Source organism: Kogia breviceps, chromosome 10 (genome assembly GCF_026419965.1).
Source record: "Kogia breviceps isolate mKogBre1 chromosome 10, mKogBre1 haplotype 1, whole genome shotgun sequence".
Classification (NCBI taxonomy): domain Eukaryota; kingdom Metazoa; phylum Chordata; class Mammalia; order Artiodactyla; family Physeteridae; genus Kogia; species Kogia breviceps.
Window position 1 is genome coordinate 66855672 of NC_081319.1, and position 14462 is coordinate 66870133.

Consider the following 14462-nt stretch of genomic DNA (forward strand, 5'->3'; position numbering starts at 1 on the left):
GGACAATCTTGCCTCTTGGATTATCTGTAAGATCATTAATAACCCGGGGTCACAAGTTGGGTTCTCCAGAAACAGATCCTGAAACAAAGTCCGGGGTGTTAGGTATTTACAAGAGATCAACAACAATGAGGGATGGGGAAGAAGCAGAATCGGAGAGGGAGAAGTTGAACTGTGATGCTGAGGCTGATTGTGTAGGGAGCTCAGGAGTGAGTATTACCACAATAGCATCCCACATCCAGCCAAAGTGGCTGGGCCTTCGCCCAGTGTGGGCTGCGCTGGGAAGGTGTGACTTTAGCATGGCATCTCTCTGCAGGTGAGGCAGACCTGAGCAAGGTGACAGATAGAGGCTGTCTGCCCAACACACTCCCTGCACTGGGCAGCAAGACCTTCCTCAAAGAGGAAGCTGGGTACCCATCTCTGTTTCCACTCCCCTGTGTCTGAATTCTATACTTCTCTGCCCAACACACCAATTTTAATATTAAACCAACAATAGGAGTCTGATAAATATTTACAGAAGACTTACTCTATACTTAGCCTAAGAAACATAATTGGTATGAAGTTCCTGAGATGAATCCACTCACACTTTTAAAAAAGGTATTTAAAAGTGCCTTTATAAGAAAAGATCTTTTTAGTTCCCTGGTGGTGCAGTGGTTAAGATTTGGCACTTTCATTGACGTGGCCCAGTTTTGATCCGTGGTCAGAGCACTGAGACCCCACAAACTGTGCGGAGCAGCCAACATAGGAAGGAAGGAAGGAAGGAAGGAGGGAGAGAGGGGGGGAAGGAAAGAAGGAAGGAAGGAAGGAAGGAAGGAAGGAAGGAAGGAAGGAAGGAAGGAAGGAAGGAAGGAAGGGAAGAAGAAACATTTTAAACCTTTTCCTTCTGCTTCCTGGAATCAGCACTGACTTCACAAAAGCTCTAAATCCCTTGTTTTGCAGAACATGCCTTTTTCTTAATTCCATCTAATGCCTCCCACCACGCTAGCTGCTGCCAGGGCTTTCAAACACACACCCCCCATCTGAAGTAGGAGTACGTGGGACGGAGCTGCCCATTCCACCTGCTTCTATGAGGGACACTGTTCTCCTGGGGGAAATCTTCCGAGGAAGAAAACTCACCATTCATCTGGAGATCGTGGAAGCAAGCTCACGACAAAAACACTCTGATGAAGTTTCCCCCGTTATTGTTTCTGTTTTTCTCTGATCCTCCAATCCTCCTTCACTCTATGCTCATCCGGGGGTCTCTGCAGAGTCTCATCAATTTCTATAGGTCTTTCCACTCTTTCTGAAGGGTGAGTAGCAGTTGACATAAGGAAACAGGCACCTTTCTTGTTTACTCTGCCCACTTTCCTACCCCAAATACTCCATTCACTCCCAACTGCACTCCAGCTACAGCGGCGGTTGGCAGAGGATTTTGGGGGAAGGAAACCCAGAATTGAATGAGGTTCTGACTCTGGTCACTGATTGACCATAGGGGGAAAAAGCAGGGGGAGAAATCACCAGGGCTAAACAATAATAATAATAGTAATAAGTGAAAAACCAGTCAGAGGATCAGCCAAGACCAGCATCCTCTCACTTGATCCTGGTCGTTTGTGAGCATAGAGAGGAGAAGGCTGTGTTCCTATGATGTATCTGGGTTGTGACCAATTCTTTTATTTTAGCCTAGAGATGAGCAAGATTGAACAATCCCTAGGTGAGCTCACTTGGCGAGGTGGCCTGCTGCAAATCTTTCTACCTCTCCTCTACCTGCCACTTCCCAGAATATAACTTTATGGTAATTTATCCACTCAGAGCATCACTCCCATCTGTTCTCTGCTACAAAGATAGCTACTTCCAGAGATTGCTGTCTTCGCCAGTTGGCTGGGGAGGGTGGCGGTGATGCTGTCTGACACACCATCCACAGCAAAGTCACCTCAATGGAGTTCCCATTTGTAATCCACCACTTGGATGTCTTTGAAATGTTTGTGTTTGGATGTTGTTTTTTTCATCTCCCTGAGCCAGAAGTCTTGTCAGAAAGTCAAACTTCAAAAGTGACAAAGTGGGGCTTCCCTGGTGGCGTAATGGTTGAGAGTCCGCCTGCCGATGCAGGGGACACGGGTTCGTGCCCCGGTCTGGGAGGATCCCACATGCCGCGGAGCGGCTGGGCCCGTGAGCCATGGCCATTGAGCCTGCGCGTCCGGAGCCTGTGCTCCACAACGGGAGAGGCCACAACAGTGAGAGGCCCACGTACTGCAAAAAAAGAAAAGTGACAAAGTGCTCTGATCATAGAAAGGTGGTTTCGTTGCCAGGGAAACTGCTTGCAAGGGAGAAACAGATCCTATTTGTGAATTTATAACCTGGAGAAGAAACAGATGCTAAGTTTCTGAGTGAGTCTCACTTCGAATTTTACTTGATGGTAACAATGGGTTACATTTTTTAGGCCATAGGTTAGCAAAATTATCCACTTTATAGGAAACCTTCTTACTGTAGCCTAGAAATTATGAATAAAAACAAATTCTTTCTTCCCCTTTCCTTAGCTTTGCAAATCAAGAAAAACAGAAAAGCAAACACATGTTTCCCAGGAAATCCATGGGATCTGGGAAAATGACCAGGACTCATCACAAAGCCCAACACAGGTGAAGGCCTCTGGTACACACTTAAGTGTGATCTTAGGGAAAAACAAAAATCATGAACACTCCACATACATTTTCAAAGGAGTTGTCCAGCATGAAAAAATAAGTAAGAAGAGATTAGTGGCCACTTTTTGCAGAAATGGACAAGAAGTTCTGGGCTTCCCTTCGAAATATCTCCCTACATCTGCTGATTAAGCTTAAAATCTAGAACTTCATTCTTTTACCTTGTACCACAGTTTCAGATCCTTTCCTGAAAATTAATTATGATACCAGGGGAAGGGAAAAAAACCTTAAGTGTTAAGTAGCTGTCAATAGAAGGGGTGGTTTCTATAATAGTGTTAAAGAATTTGAAGCTGGTAGCCAAAGAATTAATTTTTCATCATTATCACCATCTTTACTATTAACACATCATTATCTCTATTATTATCATCACCAACACTATCATAATTCACCCTAAACTCTACTACCACTATATAATGAGAATAGCTGCTCTTCTTTGGAATTTACCATGTGCCAGAAACAGTAAGTGTTCTACATTCACGATGAAATAATTCTCAGGAGTCGGCAGACTTTTTCTGGAAAGGGCCAGAGAGTAGATATTTTAGGCTTTTGGGGTCACAACTGTTACACCTACTCAGCTGGGTAAAAGCAGTCACAAAAAACATGCACATCATGGGCATGCTGGGGTTCCAGTTCAACTTTATCTACAAAAGCAGATGGTGGGCCACGTGTGGGCTGCTGGCCCTGCTTTACCAGCTCACATCATCTCATCAGCATCCTCATGAGGCTGTGGGCTTGGTAGGAGCATCTTCATTCCTCCAGTGAAGAAACCAGGCATATCAGAGATTGAGTCATTTGTCCACGGTCACACAGGGAGAAGATGGAGGGTAGGGTGAGACCCTAGGTCTAGCCATCACCAAGGCAACCAGCTGTCTGCTCTCCACCTTGTCAGAGTGTGATACACGTACGCCTGACTCCTATTCAAGATGATTTTAGGAAATACACGTGTAAGCATTTTAATAGCTCCCCTTATTTTAATATGCATGAAAAAATATAACCAGAAAATCCAACGTTTGATTTTACTACTGTTTTTTCTTCAGATGAAACACAAGAACAATCATCAATAATCATTTTTGTGCCTTCCTGTTTTTTAAAACTAAAGAAAAAAAATACCTGATGGTTGACAAGAGGGAAAATTATTTTCAAGATTCATTCAGTATGTAGGTGCCATTTTGGCCTTACAAAAAGTTTTCACTCTTTTCTCTCATTTGATTTGCACAAAAAAAAAGAAGAAGAAAAGTACGATGTTATTATGCCCATGCGGCAGATGAGAAAAACTAAGATACAAAAAGGTTAAATGGTTTCTCAAAGGCACGTACCATGACAGTGGCCTGGGGCAGAGGGGGCATTTCACCTGGCCCCGGCTCCCTTCTTTCCTCCTGCTGTGTCATCCACGTGGGTTCTCCAGGGCTCAGAGTTGTAAAGAGCCAAACTCAGGAATTTCTTATTTCTCCCAAGGTAGCAAGGTAACTAAAAGCCAGCAACATGAATAGGGTTTCTTTGGCCTGGTTGTCACAGGGCCAGTCACCCAGATGAGCAAGTGTGTGTGTGCACGTACAGTGGCAGTGGGGAAGGCCCGCCTCCTGATTTCCACCAGAGCAATCTGAAAGTACTTTCTGGACTAGCTATAAATCATTTTGTTAGAGCCAAGTGCTGAATGGCATGAATCAGAAATTCCATATGTGTGTTCAGAAGAGAGCTCACTTTAGCTGCCAGTGAGCTGTTGGCCCAAAGGCAAGTCACGAGGGCCCCAGATTCTGACTCAGGAAACACAGCTGCCGGACACTGTCAGCATTTGTTCGGGTTGTTTTTGTTGTTGTTTTTCTCTGGGGGTTTTTAGGGGATTATAGTTTACTCATCTACAAAAGAAAACATAGATGCCTTTCTGGATAAACAGATTGAGAAGAGAACCTCTCGAGCTTTTCTAGCACAAACTTTCACATCTATCAGTTTCAGGAACCAATACACAGGGTAAACACAGCCAAGCCTTGAAGAAAGCATCACTATGCTGAAAAATATCTCTACAGTTTAACTTAGGAAAACTTTTTTCATTCCCTGAACCAGTCCTCCCTTTAATGAGATACGGACTTAGAAAAATCGGGTGTCAGATAGTAACAAATAGATTTTAGAAAAAACATTTTCACTAGATCAGTGTTTTTCAAACCACAAGTTATGACCATGGTGAACTGTGGTCAGCATTTTTAAATGAATTTTTAAAAAGAACAGAATGGAAAGGAATCAAATGTAATAGAAAATATCCCAATAAGCACTATTTGAGAGACTGTTTCAGATTTATATAAACACGTGCGCGCGCACACACACACACACACACACACACACACACATATAGGATTTGTGGTCCACAAATTTGAAAGCCATTGGACCAAATAATCTGAGAGCTTTGTGCAGCTGTAAGATTCAATAACTCCCTAACTTATTCTCACTGCAATAAAACCACTCAAAGTGATGGAAAGTCAATCGAATTTTAATTCTTACAAATCTCCCCAACACTCAAAGTCTTGGCAATTGTTGCAAAATTTTTTACAACCATTCTATTATTATTATAAATTTGATTCTATTATATTATGAATTCTATTACAATGCTCTTTAGATCATTACCATAACACTGTGAATACTTTAACTAATAGTAATGACACTTTTGCTACATTATAGATACAATGTCATTATATCTATATTTAAATATACTTTGGGAAAATATGATCAAAAAAGAAACAAGTTCTGAAAAACCTGCCTGATTTTTGTGTCCCTCCTTGCCTACATATAAGTAAAACAAGACCAAATAAAACATTCCGTAGGGACCCCTTTTTTTTTTTTAACATCCTTATTGGAGTATAATTGCTTTACAATGGTGTGTTAGTTTCTGCTTTATAATAAAGTGAATCAGCTATACATATACATATATTCCCATATCTCCTCCCTCCTGCGTCTCCCTTCCACCCTCCCTATCCCACCCCTCTAGGTGGTCACAAAGCACGGAGCTGATCTCCCTGTGCTATGCAGCTGCTTCCCACTAGCTATCTATTTTACATTTGGTGGTGTATATATGTGTAGGGACCACTCTGAAATGAATCAAACATGTACCAAGATATACAAAGAGGACAAAGCTTTCCAGTTCTTGTTTCCATATGAAGACACAGTCAATGCTCGGGCTGGACCAGTATGTTATAATTTTCATTGAAATGGCAATTCACCAGTCTGTAGAAAAATCCAGCCAAAAGAATTCAGCACTTGGTTTCCATTTCAATCTGGAAACCCCAGAGGACACTCTGCCTCATTTGCAGAAATGGTGGTGCCAGGGTGTGTGATAAATTGAATGAAGAGGACAGGAAAGACACTTCAAGAATTCACTTTCTGAAACTGAAACCCATTCTATTTTTTTTTTTTTTTTTTTTTTTTTTGCGGTATGCGGGCCTCTCACTGTTGTGGCCTCTCCCGTTGCGGAGCACAGGCTCCGGACGCACAGGCTCAGCGGCCATAGCTCACGGGCCTAGCCGCTCCGCGGCATGTGGGATCTTCCCGGACCAGGGCACGAACCCGTGTCTCCTGCATCGGCAGGCGGACTCTCAACCACTGCGCCACCAGGGAAGCCCATCTATTTTTAATCCTCTCTCGTGGGCATTTAATTCCAGATCCTAGTCAAGTCATGTTGTAAAAAGTATCCAGGTTGACAAATTATCAGTGCCATTTCCTTTAGCTGCCATTTCCCTTTTGAAAACCGTCTTCATGGATTAGTATTCAGAAACACAAGCTCAGTTTAGTGCCAGTTTTGCAGAAAACAGAAAGACTGAAAACAAGAATTAAAAGTAGAAATCGTAAAACTCATTAGTACAAAGAAGTGAGACAGCAAATAAGAATTTTTGAATGTGCTTAATGTCTACCAGTTTTCCAACAACTGGTATGAGTTTAATTAAAGGAAATCTATAGCTGGAGACCCGGGATTTAGAAGGATCACCAGAGTTGATCCTCAGAGCAGTGGCTGAGCACATGGGCTGTTCCCAGACTATAAGGGTCAAGTTTTTGCTTGTTCCCATTGCAGTCAGGGGATGGTTAGATTTCACTGGTGTAATAAAAACTAACATTGCGTACTATATAGCACTGGGAATTCTACGCAATATTCTGTATAATCTATATGGAAAAAGAATCTGAAAAAGAATGTATACATGTAAATGTATAACTGAATCACTTTGTTGTACACCTGAAGCTAATACAACATTGTAAATCAACTATACTCCAATATAAAATAAAATAAATTTTTTTAACTAGCATTTATTTGGAACTTACTGATTTTTCTTCCCAAACTTTTTTTCCCAAGTGTTTTCCCTTGAAAACACTTCCTTACTCCCATCTTATTGACAAGGCAACCCACATAGTCTCCCAAACAGATTCTATGAATAAAATCTTCCCCACTCTTCCATTTCATTTTATCTTCAATTGATAAACATTTTCTCTCAAACAACATCAAAGAACAATGCCTATACTGGAGACATTGATATTCAACAGAAAAAGAAGATATTAGTTCAAACTTCAGTGAATAAGATTTAAGAGGCCTCCTCTCTATCCGATGTCTTCCTTAAAAGAAATGTAGATTTTAGAGTATTTCATTTTCCATATTTAATAAATGTCCTTAAAAAATAAAATTTTTAATAAAACTCCAGTGACTTAAGTATCACTCATCAATCCAGAAGTGGCTCTCAACCCAGACTATTTTACTCCCCCAAGGACATGGCTGGAGACGCTTTTGGTTGTCACAAATATGGGAAGAGGTTTCCTACTGGCATCTCGTGGGTAGAGGCTAGGAATGTTTCTAAACATCCTACTAAGCACAGGTCACCCTCCACAACAATGATCTATTTGGCCCAAAATATCAGTGCAGAAGGTGACAAACCTGCTTTACGGTGTTTCCCCAGCAACAACAAAAACGACAACATGATTGCAACAGTGTTGTATTTTGGTCTGTACAGTTGGCTTAAATATTAGCTAAGTGACTTGCTCCCCTACCTTAACTTCAAGTAGATGGGATTCAAGTTCATGCTTAGCAAAGTTGCAGATCCTTTCATGACTCCATGACTTAGCAACTAAGGATTGCTGGAGAATTTTAAAGTCATGCATGTTAAAATCTGTGGTCCTGTCTTGTGTGTGTGTAGGTGGGGATCGCTTCTCTCTCTCTCTCTCTCTCTCTCTTTCACACACACACACACACACACTCTACTTAACACAGATAGAATGCCCTGCACACAACTCGTGCTCCTTCCATTGTGAAGGCTGTTACCTACATCAACCTCAGAGTGAGAGGGCTAAAATGATTGCCTTGAAGTCAGAAGGATGAAGATTCTAATGGTCAAAGAAAGTTGTTCTGGACAGAAGGTGAACATTAAAACCAACTAAAGTGAAAAACTTAGAATAAGGCTGCCAGACATGCCGACTGATGACAGAGTGGGAGTATCTTCCTGGGAGGGTTAGAGTAATCTGTAAGTCTAGTTGATTCCAACAGAGAATAGGTATCTTCAACGTAATTCTTGGGCATAACATCTGTATCTCGAGCTAGCTGGTGCACTTTATACAGCTGTCTGAGCCTTTTCTGCCAAAGGAGACATGGTAGGAGGATTATTACTGATGACGAGGTGAGAAGAAAACATAAATCCCTCAAGGATGAGAGTCCGTCTGATGATGGGAAGATGAAGTCTGAGACCCGCTGCTTATGTTTCTTCCTAATTTAAATGTGCAACTGCACAGGAAAAGAAATCAAGAATCAAGAAACAAAACCTGATAGATTATCCACTTTCATCTCTCTAGGAATGATGTTTCCAAATTAGAGACAAGGTTATTTAAGAGGCAGGGAGGTACTATCCATAAGGGTTCATGGGAAATTTGTTGCAGAGGTGTGGGAGGTTGAGCAGGTTCTATCCAGGGACTTACCACTGAAACTGGATCAAGTCCAGTTTCATTCAGAGGATATATTGATGGCCTTGTTTGGTAAAAGTCCTATAGTTTTTGAAATATTCAAGTTTGTCAGCTGTTCAAAAGAAATCCTTTTAAAATATCTTTGTTCAATATAGATTTTAGTTTAAAAAGTAAACTCAATATTTGGACTTAATTCAGGGTTTAGCAAATTCTTCAAGGATATTTGATGTAATGGGACCTGGCCTTTCATTTTGTTTTTTTGAGATGGTGTTACAATGGGATTCTGATTCTGGCTCCTGAAAGACTCAGTCAGGTAGCAAAATTCTGTGGGTGGGATAGTTTCAGACTTTGAGCTGTTGCATGAGCATTCCGTCCGTCAGAATTAGAACTGTCCCGAAATCCAGACCCTTCAGTTCACCTGTCATTCCTCAGAACCAAAATGTATTTTCAATCACATTCTCCACTTTATTAAGAGAAGTACGGTTTTGAATCCTGAAAGGAAAATTATCTTGTGACCTTGGGATAAAACTTATTCAGGTAATATAAAATGCCAAACAGCCCACAATTTGAGCTCAGCTAAGGTAATTCCTAATAGTATTTATATCCTGAAAAATAGGTATTTCAGCCTTGTTGAAATACTATTATCATGAAAGGACTTCTCTTTTTAATCATTAAAGTAATGTAACTCAGCATGGCTACAAGTGTAGAGAACCTCTGAAAATTCATATTTATCTTTTAAATCCTAAGAGGTCGATTTGTTACTAATTTAAATAAAACTCTCAGAGAAAATCAGGTGTCTTTGAAAAGAAAGATGCTTATGTTATACTTTTTCTATGGAAACAATTTTTTTCTTAAAAATCCACCAGAATTTTGTCTAAATTTTTTTTTAATGTTCCACTTGAAACAGTTCAAATTCTTTGCTATTGGCCTCAATAAGCAAAGTTTTAATTTGGGGAAAAAAGGCTTAATATAAAAAAAATTTTAGGAAATTGAGTTATCATCTACAGCATAAGAATGAGCATATCCATTTAAAAAGACAAAGAAAATCCCTTCCAGTGGGTCAGTATCCTCTATCATGTTGAGTATACAGGACACAAACACTTAAGTGTCAGTCTCACGGGTTAGCACATAGGGATTGTTTAGATTGAGGTGGGGGTATCAAAGTGCATAAAGTGGTCTCCAAGATTCCTGCAGTATGCACCCATCAGTAAAATAATCTGTACACATGCTTCCATTATATGAATATTTATCTTTTTGTTTATTTACTTATTTATTCATTATCTTGTGCGTGTACTCCTGCACAAATGTACAATGTAAAATTTGCCCCTAAATGGAAATTAAAATAGTGAAAACAAAAATTAATTCAGATCAATAGTTTCTCCCCATGCCCTAATGATGTAGGAGGTAGATGGGCCCCAGGTTGAGCAGCTACAACCAGTCTCCTGCTGACAATTCAAGATAAGATACTAGCAGGAGCATCAGGCTCTGATTGGATAGAAGACAAAGAGACCAGAATTTCCTCATTCTTGTGGTCAAGGAGATTTCCCAGCCTGGAACATGCACAGAGAAGGTCTTCAGTCTAGGGAGGTGCCAAAGGAGGGAAGAGTCACCAGCCCACAATATGTCCTGCCAACCTCCAAGAAACCTTCACCCTGGAATCCATCTTGGTTGCGAGATGCGTGTACCCACCAGGAAGGACCCTGACTCAGACCAAACATGAGCACAAGCAAGATGACTGACCAGAGACAACCTGGAAACTAACCCCATATAAGCAACCTAAGCTGCCCCTATTGCATGCAACTCACTCTGAGTTCACCCGTGTGCTCTTCCACATGTACTTTGCTTCTAATAAATGCTTTATCTGTTTCACTATCTTGGTCTCTTTGCTGAATTCTTTCTTCAAAGAAGACAAGGACCAAGGTCCTTCTTCCAGCTACCTCTCTGCCAAGATCACTAACAGGTTGCTTGGCATAACCACTGAGATGTGTTACCCATTCTGAGACCACAGCAATAGGTATAACTCAAGCTACTCAAGCACCATGCATGGCTGATTTTTATGACGCAGTGTTTTTTGAGCTTCATGGGGATTGGTAAACAATACTCACCAAAGCTGAGAAGCCAGTTTGCCCTAACATTTAAGAGACAGATGTGCTCCTGGAGACATTCTTTGATGTCCCTGTAATTTAAAGAATGGGCTAAAGAGATGGTGGGGATGGATGAGGGGCATTTACCTTCATGTATAAGGTTAAGTCACAACCCAGGCTTCATGGCTGGTCATGTTCTCTGGCTTCTTCCAACTCTGGCTTGGACATTGTCTCATTTTCCACAGAACCCCATGAAAGCAATGAAGGGTAAAATAAATCTATACTTTGCCAGTCCTACACCGTGTGCCTTGCCAGTCCCTCAGATATCCCACTTAGGTTATATTCACAGCTCTTCCTTCCCTGAACCTCCAGCTTCGGACCTTTGACATCTTCATGGAGTTGGATACCTCAGACACCTCACACAAGTTTCTGTTTTCCTGGGATTTTCTTCAGAAAAGACAAACTCTTTTACCTTAATTCTAAAACCACCTGGTTTCAGCTAAATGTCTGACATTTGGAAAACATATTAGCATAAGAAGATGCACATTTATTCTTCGGAGCAAGAGCAAATGGGAAAATAACCCCAGGGACCTTTCTGAAGACTCCCAAACACAGCTGCTCAGCTCAAGAAGTTAAGTTCAATACAGAGTAAACTCGGCCTTCCCCTCACCCCCCAGGTGTTTTCCTGTTGGACACATTCCCCATGCAGTGCTTCAGGATCTTCAGAAAGACAGGCGTTCTGGCAAAGGGTAAGGATCTCAAGGGAAAATAGAAGAGTCCAAAACAGGAATTTCCTTCACAAGCATCTGAATATAACTTATGCTTTTAAAAATTTTCTTAATCAGTTCAATAAATGGCAGCATTGCTCAGGCTAAATCTGCTTTATTTGATTTAAGCAAAGTAGTATTCTCCCAAGAAATGTGCCCACATGGGTTGAGAGCTTGCCTTCTTTTCTTTTCACTGACACATACTTCTAAGAGCATGTGCCCCATGGTGCAGAAGCAGGAGCACTCAGGTGAAGCCACAAAGAGCTTTCAAGGGTGTTCTTACTTACCTGAAATTCCTTGGTTATTTTAATTTTATTCATTTTCCCTTTGCCCTTATTTTTTCTCCCTCATTTCCTTTATTTTCCATTTCTTTTTTCCCTTCCTTTTCTTGAAACACTTTCCCTCCATGAAATATCCACCTCAATTGAGTCATTAGGTTCATTCTTATTAATTGATAAACAATCTAAATCCCAAAGCTTATTGCTATCAATTTGAAACTTCCACATCCTCAGCAGTGTATGTCCCTTAGGCAGGTTTTGTAACACCCCAGCCCCACCCTCCACCCTCACAGCTACAGAAGAGTTGCCATGAAAATATGTCATTTTGGCTTTGGTGCCATATTGGTATGGAATTTTCAAAGGCCTTTCCCTACTGCTATCTCCTCAACTGTGTGCATTCATTGTTTGTTCAATAAATGTTCATCTGAGCATGAGTTGTGGACTAAACACACAAAACTCCCTGCTCTCTTGGAGCCTCTATTTTACAGGAGAGGGACAGACAATATCTAATAAAACAAGTTATGTACTAGAATGTGATAATGCTGAGAAAAAGATAACTGTGGAAGCTGGATAGAAAGTGCCAGGGAGTGGAGATGGGAGTATAATATATTTAAATAAAATGAACAGGAAGCCTTCCTTGAGGGTGACTTTTAAGAAGAAACTTTAAAAAAAAAATAAGAATAAGAAACATGAAGGAAGTGAGGAAATGAACCATGTAGATACCTGGAGAAAACACCCCAGGAAGAGGGGACTGCAAAAGTCAAGAACCAAAGAGGGGAGAAGATCTGACATGTTTGAAGAACAGAAGCTGGGGTGGCTGAAGATGAGTGATCCTGGGGAAGAGCCCCTGGAGATGAGGCAAGAAGAGGCTTGAGAACAAGGGTCAGATGCAAAGGCTTGTCTGCTGCTGTGAGGACTTGGGTTTTTATCCTGAGTGAGATAAACTCTTGGAATATTTGGAGCAAAGCAGTAACATGATCTTGTTATACTTTAGAAGGGTCACTCTGGCTGTATTAGGAATAAATAATAGGAAATTATAAGACAGAAATGAATAAATTGGTAACTTGCAGTGGGGAGGGGGTAGGAAAAGCAGGATGATACTGAAGGGAGTCTACTTCTCCAGGACACTTTTTTGTATAGTTTTGACCATTGAAATAACCCTGTTTTTTTACATATTCAAAAAGATAAAATTAAATCAACAATAATGGGGGGAATCCTATGAGTGCCTATAAAAAGAAACAAATTAACATAGTCAGATATAGAAGTGACAACATAATCACACAAATGAAAGCAAAAGAAATTAATCCAAGTAACTTTTGAGGTTTAATATATATACACCAAAGAAAATGCATGAAACATCAGTGTACAACTGAAAGTATTTATAAAATCAAATATACCCTTACAACCATCTCTCAGATGGTTGAAACAGCACCTCACCAGCACCCCCAGAGGCCCTCATCCTCCCTTGCAGTCACTACCAACACCCCAGCCCGCCAAGGGTAATTGCTACCCTAACTTCTAACAGCATGGATTGGTGTCTCCCCCCTTTTTTTTAACTGCATATAAATGGACTCATATGGTATGAACTCTTTTAAATCTGGCTTGTTTTTCTCAATATTATATGTGTAAGATTAATGCATACTGTTATGTGCAGTTGTAGAAACTTTACTGTGCAAGAAAAGAGATATAAATATGAAGACGGAAGATAAGGAAGAACCCGAATCTGTTGGATGTTAGAGGTGACAAGAAAAATATTGGTTTAGCCTAGTTTTGTCTGCTGAAAGGACCTAGAGGCAATGATACCCCAGAAATAATGAGCATATTGGGCACCCAAATCTTGATTCCTATATGCCATTCCCCCTAAAATGGACCAGGGTTGGAGAAATGACTGATTCCAAAGTTGAGTCAAGAGAAATACAAGATGATACTGAGACAGGCTGAGACCTGGGACCTGGGACCCTTTACTGCAGTGCTTCCACATGGACAGACATCTTCTTGAGCAACAAAATACAAAGAAACTATAAGGGACTAAAAATAGCTGCATGCATGCACAGATGGGGCAAATTATGGACAATAAGATACAAAAAGACCAAAAAAACCCAAATGTCACTTCTGAAGAGCTGGGAGCAAAAGCAGGGTACTGCGCATGCCCCCCTGCACACAACACCACCAAAGGGGTGGGCAAACCACCTAAGCTACTGCTTCAGCCCAACCACTGGACACACCTCTACCCTCATGCCATATAAGGAACCAGCTCGCCCCCCCTCAGTGAGCAAGCAAGGGAACCTGTTTCTTGTCCTCACTCCCTTTGTTGCAGCAGGGGCACCAATAAAACCTTGCCTGAATTTCTTGTCTGGCCTCTGATCAATTTCTAATGATTAAGGAGGCCAAGAACCCTGGTTGGTACTAAAAATTACATATAGAACATAAATAGATGGGGTAGAGAGAAAGTTCTTCCTAGCAGGTGAATACCAACTAATAGCAGAAGCAATATAAGAATTATAAAAAAAAAAAAAAAAATGAACCCTAATGAAGGTTAAAGCCATTGGGTAAAAGTTCAGGAGCAGGATATATGTGTCAAAGTATCTCCTCATACATTACTTATTAATTACAAAGGGAAAGGATATCTTTACAGTAGATGACTATGGTCGACACCAACGTATGTAAGTAACCAATGTGAACATCAACAATAAATTAACAAACTAAAATCATGTGATTTCTCATGTGATATAACAGAATACATCA

At 40.7% G+C, this 14462-nt stretch overlaps 1 protein-coding gene across 47 annotated transcripts in view; it reads right to left on the bottom strand.

Moving 5' to 3' along the window:
- The window catches only part of MLIP (muscular LMNA interacting protein), a 269496-nt gene that overhangs the window by 170114 nt on the left and 84920 nt on the right, over nt 1-14462 (bottom strand). Inside the window, exon 1 of one of the 47 annotated variants that reach the window (XM_067005955.1) lies at nt 1114-1274. The exons of 45 other annotated variants lie outside the window; for them this stretch is intronic. In XM_067005955.1, the coding sequence (XP_066862056.1) occupies nt 1114-1116 (3 nt within the window). In that variant the 5' untranslated portion in view covers nt 1117-1274. Of the gene's footprint in view, nt 1-1113; nt 1280-14462 lie in introns of those variants that run through there. One more of the 47 variants, XM_067005947.1, reaches the window with a different exon arrangement.